Raw genomic sequence first — 9,860 nt, 5'->3', positions numbered from 1 at the left:
GTCTTTCACACATCTGGCTAGTTTTGTTGTTTTGTTTAGAAACCGAGCTTTAGTAAATATGAGTGTGCGTGCGTGCATATAGTTTTAAATTCAGAAAGTACTGCACGTTTTTCAAAACATCTGGAAGTGTGTGATACAAAACAGCGTACAGTTCAATTAATGCGTTAGATCTGTTAGGTCTGTTAACACGAAGAGAAAGGTTTAGTGGTGGACAGCGACTGCGACGCCGCAGGCGCGAAGAGACGTCCGGACAACCTCAGAGGAGCTGCAGGCTCTCAGGCCAGGCACGCGGGATTTAGGTCGGGAGCCAGGTGGGTGCGTGCTGCGGGCGACTAGCATTCGTGGCAGCGGCCTCGCGAGATCTTCGCCCCACGAATGAGCGCGTGTGAGCGGCCGCGGCGCCGACCCTAGAGCGCTCCCAACGGCCGCCGCCCCAGTCCACTGTCGGAGCCCCAAAGCCACACCATGTTCCTCCTAATGCTGCTGCTTGTTGGGCTCCGCGGCTTGCTGGCATCAGGACCTGGTAAGGCAGCGGAGACCCTGGTACACTGGGTCTGGGCAGAGGAAGGTGTTTCTTTTCCTTCTTTCAACGAGTTCCTGCTTCTGTCAAACGGTGGCCCAACTCGGTTCAGATCTGCCTTCTGGTTTCTTTTGGCCGGTCCGCCTGGAAACCCGGCCTTTAGGGGGCGTTCTGTTGGGATAGACAAGTGACTTCCGAGAGGGGAAGGTCATTTCAGTGAACTCAAGGACAAATCTCTTCCTCTCTGAACGTGGGTTGGGGGCAGCCTTTCCTGCAGGTGTGTCGTCCACCTCACAAAACTGCCCCAACACATCATGTACTCAGAAGCACCCTAGAATCTTCTTGAATTCCACTCAAAATCCAGACAAAAATAACAACAAAGACCTGATTCTCCTCACGTACCATTTGTTCCAACATAGCTAATCCGGCATACCTATGACAATAATTTGTCCTGCTGTCAAAGAAAAAAAAAAATTCTGTGTCAGCTGTGCTGACAGTGACAGAGGTCCATTATGGCAGGGTACAAAGAACGGTATAAAGAATCCACAAAATTTTAACATATATTAGAGGTGGTTTAGATGCAAGCAAACATTTTAGGTATGTTCTTATTTTCCTCCCCTTTTTATACACTACTGTTCTGAATCTTGCCATCCCATGTCAGTGCATAGAATGTACTGTTCATTAAACACTAACCTCCTCTTTCCCCTCTCCCTGCAGTCTTGGAAACCACCATTCTACTTTGTGTCTCTGTGGATTTGACTATACCAGGTGCCTCATGTAACTGGAATTCTGGAGTATTTTTCTTCTTGTGATTGGTTTATTTCACATAACTCCCTCAACGTTCATCTGTGTTGTAGCATGTATCAGAGTTTTCTTCTTTTTAAGGCCGAGTAGTATTCTGTTGTGTGGAATAAAAGTGGATAAATACGTATTTCATTTTGTTTATCTGTTTACCTGTAGATAGATATTTGGGTTGCAGCTCCTTGTGGGCTATTATGAACAATGCTGCCATGAACACATGTGTACTTGTACTTGTTTGAGTCTCTGTGTTCACTTCTTTTGCATGTATATTTCTAGAAGAGGAGTTGCTGCATCATATGGTACTCTATTTTTAATTTTTTGAGGAACTATCACATTGTTTTTCATGGTGGCTGCACAATTTTACATTCCTACTAGCAGAGTACAAGGGTTCCAAATTTCGACATTCTTGTCAACATGTTATTTTATGTTTTTTTATGATGATAGTCTTCATAGGGGATATGTCTCTATGGTATGAATTCCCCCCCACTGTTTAGTGATGTTGAGCATCTTTTCATGTGCTTGTTGACCATTTGTATATATTTGGAGAAATGAGTGTTCAGGTCCTTTGCCTGTTTTTAAAATTGGGTTATTTTTGTTGTCAAGCTGTAAGAGTTCTTCTTATATTCGGGACTAGACCTTTTTCAGACAAATGATTTACAAATATCTTCTCTCAGTAGGCTATCTTTACTTTTCTTGTGAGTGTCCTTTGATTCACAAAAGTTTTTTATTTTGGTGAAATCTAATATATTTATGTTTTCTTTTGTTGTTCATGTTTATGATGACATACTTAAGAATCCATTGCCAAATCTAAAGTCATGAAGATTTACTCTTGTTTTCTCTTCTAAGAATTTTATTGTTTTATCTCTTAAATTTGGTTGTTGATCCATTTTAACTTAATTTTTATATATGCTGTGAGGTAGAGTTTCAGCTTCATTCTTTCTCATTCATTCTGGTTTCTCTGTTTATTCCTAATAATGCTTTTTTGCCCCATTAAAATCTATTTGTGCTGATGTTAACATAGCTACATCAACTTTCCTTTGGCTAGTATTTTCTGTAAATATATATTTTCCATCCTTTTATGTGGCAGTTCTTTAGTGTTCACTGAGCATCTATCTTTTGCCCATATTTCTTGGCCTTTTAACATTCAGACTGGGTCATTTTAACTATCTCGTGCTCATGAGGTTGAGAAGAAATGAGGTGAGTAATTTTTGGATCAAGGCAATTAAGAGTTGATATCCTTCCATCTCTCTTTTCTGATGCCACAGTAACCTGAGAAGCCATGAGCTGAGTTTATGGTGTCACCAGTTGGAGAGAGGCTGGATCTCTGAGTCACTACTTTAATGAGAGCTCCTGGTGATCCTTACCAAACTTTACATGAAAAACAAATAAGCTTTTATTGTGTTAACATTTCAATGTTTTATTTATTACCATTCCATAGCCTGGTCAGGCTAAGTTGACCAATATAGAGATTGGAACTTTGAAGTGGTGTGCTGCCATAATAAACTTAAAATCGATGTCTTTGAGCTTCTGGGTAGTGAATGATGGGTAATGGATAGTAGATGACAAAAAATTGAAACTAACTGGAAAAATGGAGATCTATGTTAGGAAGTTACAAAATGTTTCATAGTATATTTCATAAAGTTATAGTAAACTGTATGGCTGTGTTTTACCGAAGTTAGATAACGGTATGTTGTTTTTTTGCAGTTGGAGGTCAGTTTCATTACCCAAGTTTGGCAAAGTGTTAAGAGAAGGATATAATCTCAGGAAACAATTGGCCAGTTTGTAAAAAGAAATGATAGGGAATAAATCCAGAAATTCAAGGTCTTTCAGGATTTAAAAAAGTGATTCCAGATTCCAAATGGTAAGAAATGGAATTTAGAAAGGTTTGAGCACCAGAGTGTCAGTAAAAACTCCCACATAGAGAAAATTACTCAGGGAAGAGCTCTAATTAAGGGTATGGACATATATTTTTCCAGATAGAGTCAAGGTTGCCATCATTTAGTTGAAAGAGAGAAAGAGAGAGAGATGAGAGGGGAGGGAGGGAGAAATAGGAGTTAGGCAAAGAAATTATAGAATGAGGGAAAGTATTTGCAAATCATTTGTCTGAAAGGGGCCAAGTATCCAGAATATAAAAGGCAAAGAAATAAAGCAGATTTGAAAATTATGACTTAAAAAAAATTTTTTTTAACGTTTATTTATTTTTGAGACAGAGAGAGACAGAGCATGAACGGGGGAGGGGCGGAGAGAGAGGGAGACACAGAATCGGAAGCAGGCTGCAGGCTCTGAGCCATCAGCCCAGAGCCCGACGCGGGGCTCGAACTCCCGGATCGTGAGATCGTGACCTGAGCTGCAGTTGGACGCTTAACTGACTGAGCCACCCAGGCGCCCCGAAAATTATGACTTTAAAAAGTTTTGTATGTGTGTTACTTATACAGAAAGCAACTAGATGAGAAACTACTAAGGTTTTGAGCGTAGTATATTAGCAAAGGAACCTCAAACTTAGATTAAAAAATATTTTTACTTTTAAGAATTAAAACAGCCCTTGGGCCCTGAAACTTCCAGATGCAGATAGTAAACTGAAAAAGCCATACAGCTGTCCAGGAAGGATATTTGTATTTAAGTCTGTTTATGATATTTTATACTTTCTATATATCATGCTTTTTATTTGATACCATTTAAAAAAATCTCATTTCCAGCCTTATGTGTTTTGTATTTCTAATTTTAATGTAAAAAAGTCCGAACTAAGACTGTTACTTTTTCCAAAAAAGACAATGACAATAGACATTTATTTATGTTTGTGATTAATTTATATATATATATATATATATATATATATATATATATATATATATTTGGTTGCTTCACACTTGGGGCATAAACATTTATAATTTTTAGCCCTTCTTGATGGATAGACCCCTTAATTATGATATAATGACCTTCTTCATCTCTTGTTTTAAAATCTTGGTTTTAAAATCTAGTTTGTCTCATATAAGTATGCCTACTCTGGCTTTCTTTTGCCATCCATTAGCACAATAGATGGTTCTCTGCAGGTGTGTTTAGGTCTAAAATAAGTCTCTTGTAGGCAGCATATAAATGGGTCTTTTTTTTTTAAATCCATTTTGATACCCTATGTCTTTTTTTGTTTTTAGTGTTTATTTATTTTTGAGAGAGAGAGACAGAGCGTGAGCAGGGGAGGGAAAGAGAGAGAGGGAGACACAGAATCCAAAGCAGGCTTCAGGCTTTGAGCTGTTAGCACAGAGTCTGATGCGGGGCTCAAACCCATGAACCATGAGATCATGACCTAAGTTGGATGCCCAACCGACTAAGCCACCCAGGTGCCCCATACCCTATGTCTTTTGATTGGGGCATTTAGTACATTTACATTCAGAGTGATTATTGAAAGATATGGATTTAGTGTCATTGTATTATCTGCAGGTTTCATACTTGTGGTAAAGTCTCTGGTCCTTTGTAGTCTTTGCTGCTTTCTACTCAGAGTGCCCCCTTAGGATCTCCTGCAGGGCTAGTTTAGTGATCATAACTCCTTAGTTTTTGTTTGTCTGGGAAAGCCTTTATCTCTCCTTCTATTCTGAACAATAGCTTTGCTGGATAAAGGATTCTTGGCTGTATATTTTTCCTATTCAGCACATTGAATGTTTCCTTCCACTCCCTTCTGGCCTGCCAAGTTTTAGTGGACAGTTCTACTACTACACTTATCTGTCTACCCTTGTTGGTTAAGGCCATTTGTCCCCAGCTGCTTTCAGAATTCTCTCTTTACTTTTGTATTTTGCCAGTTTCATTATGATATGTCATGCTGTTGACCTGTTTCTGTCGATTTTGAAGGGAGCTGTCTGTGCCTCCTGGACTTGGATGCCTATTTCCTTCCCCAGATTAGGGAAGTTCTCAGCTATAATTTGTTCAAATAAACCTTCTTTCCCTGTCTCTTCTTCTTCTGGAACTCCTATGATATGGATATTATTTCATTTCATTGAATCACTTAGGTCTCTATTTCTCCCCACATGGCCTAGTAATTTCCTTTCCCTCTTTTTTCAGATCATTTTCCATAATTTTATTTTCTGTTTCACCCCTTCTCTCCTCTGCTTCTTCCATCCTCGCTGTCACTGCATCTAGTTTATTTTGCATCTCATTTATAGCATTTCTTAATTCATCGTGAACTATTTCTTGCATCTTTGATCTCTGTAGCAATAGATTGCTGTCTTATGTGCTTTTTTCAAGCCCAGATATTAGTCTAATGACTGTTATTCTAAATTCTTGTTCTGATATATTGTTTATGTCTGTTTTGAGCAACTCTCGGGCTGTCCTTTCCTCCTGGAATTTCTTTTGAGGAGAATTCTTCTGTTTCATAATTTTGGCTAGGTTTCTTTTATATGTTTTAATAGCTTTTTATGTGTTCTGAACCTGTGAAAGCTACTGTATTAAAAAGGGGCCATATACTCTCCAGGGCCTGGCACTTCAGGCAGTATTTTTGGAGTATGTTGCATGCGCTCTGCTGTTGCATATTTGGCTGCTCTATCCCACTGGTCTGTCTTTACAAAGCTTTTCCTTACTCATAGTGGTGGATTGTTTAAACCTTCCACCAGGTGTGCTTTGATTTGCTCATTGAAGTAATCCTGGAAAAAAGGAAAGGGCAGGGGACCTGATCCCATAGTAAGAGAAAAATGAAAGGGGTGAAAAAAAAGACCACACAGAGAATCAAAGAAACTATAAGACTTAATCAAGAAAGAGAGAAAGGAAAATAAAGAAGAAGGAGCTATAGAAAAGGTGTAAAAAGAATAGAGTAAAAATGCCTGATTAAACAGACAAAGCAGATTTTCTGGCCAAAAATCAAATCAGAAACTATGAGCCTGATTCCAAAGGAAAAAAAAGAAGAGGGTAGGAAGAAAAAGAAAAGAGAGGAGAAGGAAAGAAAAGTAAAGAGAGAGAGAGAGAGAGAGAGGAAAGAGCAACAGATTAACATACAAAACTGCAGTACAGTTGTCTGTTGGTACCTGGGACCAGTGGCTGTGCTGGTCTAGAGAAGAGGCTGTCTGGTTTGATCAGTGTTGGTCTCACTCCAATAGATAGGCAGTTACCAGGCATGGAGGGGCGGGGTTTGGTGTAAGCAGGTCCAAGCCTCCACTGGGGGCAGCTGTCCCCTTCCCCGAAGCCTCACCATGTTGGTGAGGGAGAGGAAAAATGGCGACATCCAGTCTCTCCCCAGACCCTGTGTCTCAAACCACGCTGTTCAGCCAGCTCTCACAGAGTAGCACTAGTGGCTGGTTTGTCCTGCCCCACAGTTCTCCGGTGCATTCTGGGGTGCTTGGCTGGGATTCAAAACCTGAGGTCTTAAAGGAGTGGGCATGTCCCAGACCTTGTTCTGGGACTTGCCACTCAGGGGCAAGCCACTCTGAGGGCTTGCCACTCAGCCCTGCTGATAAGGTAGACGCCTGCAGGGTCGTTTTTCCTTGGGGGGCAATATTCCCTCTTCCCACAGTACTCAAGGGAGGGGACTGTTCTCTCCCAGTGTGCCCCTGAGATCACTACTGCTCCCCAGGCCGGCTTCCCTCCCCACCGGAAGTGTGCACATGTCTTCCAGTTTGGAGAAAGGAGTGCTTTTGAAAACTCTGATCTTCAGCTCCTATGGCTGTTTGCAAAGCAGAGAGTGGCACTCTTTGTATTTCTTGTTCACCAGTCCTGATCTGCAGAGGTTTTTCTCTTGTCCTAACACAATACCACAGTCCACACCTTCTTTTTCCCTTTTGTCTCTCCATAGAAGGGGATCCCTCCCCTCTGTGCCCACTCTGTTTTATGTCCCCCAAATCACATACACACAGCTCAGTCCTGCCAAGCTATCTCCCTCCACATGTGGAGATTTTTCTGTAACTCTGCGGATAGATTTCCTGGGTGTTCCAAGTATTCTGACCTCAATACAGCTGTACTTTTCTGCCATTTTAACTCCTCCAACAATGAGAATAGAAAGTTGTCAGACACCACTCTCATCTTCTTACATATTATTGTTATTTAGTATTTAGTGCCACTTTTATTATTTTCCTAGTCATTATCTCTATTACTATTTGTTTCCTCAGTCAGGTTTGCTTAGATTTATCCACTGTTTACTGCTTTCTTTGCTTACCTTGTTTCTAGCACTTCTTCCTTTCTTAGATTTTTCATAAAAATTTTGAGTGACAAAATGTCTGTTCACTTGAAAATATCCTTATATCTCCCTCACTCTTGAATGGCAATTTAGCTTGATATGGAATTTCAGACTGACAGTTATTTTTCCAATAACACTTTGAGGATACTTTACTATTTGGCCTCTACCGTTATTATTTTATTTTTAATTATGGAAATTTCAAATAAATGCAGAAGTAGAAGAGTATAAAAAACCCAGCTTCAACAATTATAAATTCCTAGCCAATTCTTTTTATGTTCCTCTGCTTTTCTGTTCTCATATTATTTGGAACAAGTTATAGACATATCATTTCATCTCTAAATATTTCAGTATGTATTGCTAATTGACAAAAAATATACTTTTGAAATATAATCTCATAGTATCATGATCACACCTTAAAAATTAACAAAAATTTCTTAGATCATCCAAATTCCAATCTGTTCAAATTTTATTTTTTTTAAGAATACTATTTTTTGTCTTCTTGATAATCAGTCTGACACATGTGAATTGATATCTCATTGTAGTTTTGATTTGCATTTCCCTGACGATTAATGATGTTGAACATCTTTTCATGGGCCTGTTTGCCATCTGTATGTCTTCCTTGGAGTAATGTATATTTAAATTCTCTGTCCATTTCTTTTCTTTTCTTTTTTTTTTGTAAATTAAAAAAAATGTTTATTTGAGAGAGAAAGAGCATGAGTGGGGGAGAGAGAGGAGCAGAGAGAGAGGGAGACACTGAATCTGAAACAGACTCCAGGCTCTGAGCTGTCAGCAGAGAGCCTGATGTGGGGTTCGAACACATGAACTGTGAGATCATGACCTGAGCTGAAGTCGGATGCTTAACAACTGAGCCACCCAGGTGCCCCTTTGCCTGTTTCTTAATTGTGTTGCTTGTTTGTTTGTTTGTTTGTTTGTTTGTTTGTTTGTTTTTTAGATATTAACTTGTGTAAGTTCTTTATATATTTTGAATATTAACCCCTTATCAGATGTATGATTTGCAAATATCTACTTTCATTCAGTAGGTTGCCTTTTAATTTCATCGATGATTTCCTTTGTTGCATAAAATTTTTTGTAGTTCGATGTAATCCCATTTATTTATTTTTGGGATTTTTTGCCCTTGTACAAGGAGACTGATCTAAAAAAGTATTACTAAGACCCATGTCAAAGAGCTTACTGCCTATTTTTTCTTATAGGGAGTTTAATGGTTTCAGATTATATTTGTATGTATCGTTTATATTTGTATATAGTTTGAGATGGTGGTCCAATTTCATTCCAGAATTCTAGAATAATTGTCTCTTAGATGATGTATTAATTTTTTTATTGTTGCTGTAACAGTTTACCACAAATTTAGTGGCTTAAATAATACAAATTTATTATCTTACAATTTTGTAAAGATGGGTCTCGTTGGGCTAAAATCAGGGAGTTGAAAGTGCTGTGTTTCTTCTATAGGCTATAGTAGTCTGCTTCCTTTTGCCTTTTCCAGATTCTAATGGCTGTTTGCATTATTTGGCTAGGCCCTCTACCTTGCATCTTCAAAGCTAGGAATATTGGGCTGAGTTATTTTCACACTACCATCTCTCTGGTTTTCTCTTCTACCCCCATTCATCTTCTTTTAAGGACCATTGTGATTAAATTAATACCACATGGATAATCCAGGATAAATTCCCTATTTTAAGGTCAGTTTATTGGCAACCTTAATATACTTTGCTTTGTAATCTAACATATTCACAGGTTCTGGGGATTAGAGTATGGACATCTTTGAGAGGAATTATTATTCCCCTTACCAAAGATAGTGAGATGTTAGAGTCTAGGAAGAAGTAGAACTAGAAATGATTCAAGAACCTGAGGCAGTATGGATGGTGAAAGTACATTGTTCTCACTGTTAAGCAGACTTGCTCCTGGAAAGTTTCTGCTTATTGGGAGAGAGAAAACACCTTTTTCTATCAGGGGTTACTTGCAGGTGCAAATGCCTGTGTTGCTTTGCTTCAGTAAAGAGACTATATTTGGAACAATATTTTTTACTATAAACAATATTTGTTATATCACCTGATTAAACTTAAGACAATTCTTTGTCTTTCTCTATTGCTTATAATCTGCACAGATCAAACAAACAAAATAGGAAAAAAATAGGAATCACTGCTCTTGTGTATTTCAATTCTTTTCAGGGTTGGACTACCTTCTGGATTTAGAAAAACTTTTGGTTTAATGTTTTGGTGATGGTGCATTATGATATTCACAGACTTCCTACCATGATAGTTCTCATTCTATGGGTCAGGAAGGCAAGATGGTGATTACATAAGATATTGATTATATCTATTTCCACATACTCTTCTGTAATTGGTCAGATTATGATAGGATAAATGTGTAGTC

The 9,860-nt window shown here is 38.7% G+C and overlaps 1 protein-coding gene across 10 annotated transcripts in view; it reads left to right on the top strand.

Annotated features, from left to right (window-relative positions):
- Positions 1–360: 360 nt before the first annotated feature.
- The window catches only part of ADAM32 (ADAM metallopeptidase domain 32), a 170,946-nt gene continuing 161,446 nt past the window's right edge, over positions 361–9,860 (top strand). For 3 of the 10 annotated variants that reach the window (XR_006201593.1, XM_042934794.1, XM_042934795.1), the window contains exon 1: positions 362–523. Coding sequence is in view for 7 of the 10 variants with exons in the window: in XM_042934794.1 (XP_042790728.1) it covers positions 466–523 (58 nt within the window). In the remaining 3 variants the exon portion in view is untranslated. Of the gene's footprint in view, positions 524–9,860 lie in introns of all 10 variants that reach the window. The other 7 variants (XR_006201592.1, XM_042934791.1, XM_042934793.1 and 4 more) reach the window with 6 other exon arrangements.

Source organism: Panthera leo, chromosome B1 (genome assembly GCF_018350215.1).
Source record: "Panthera leo isolate Ple1 chromosome B1, P.leo_Ple1_pat1.1, whole genome shotgun sequence".
Classification (NCBI taxonomy): domain Eukaryota; kingdom Metazoa; phylum Chordata; class Mammalia; order Carnivora; family Felidae; genus Panthera; species Panthera leo.
The sequence above is the reverse complement of the archived record's forward strand: the minus strand, read 5'-3'. Positions and strand labels throughout refer to the sequence as shown.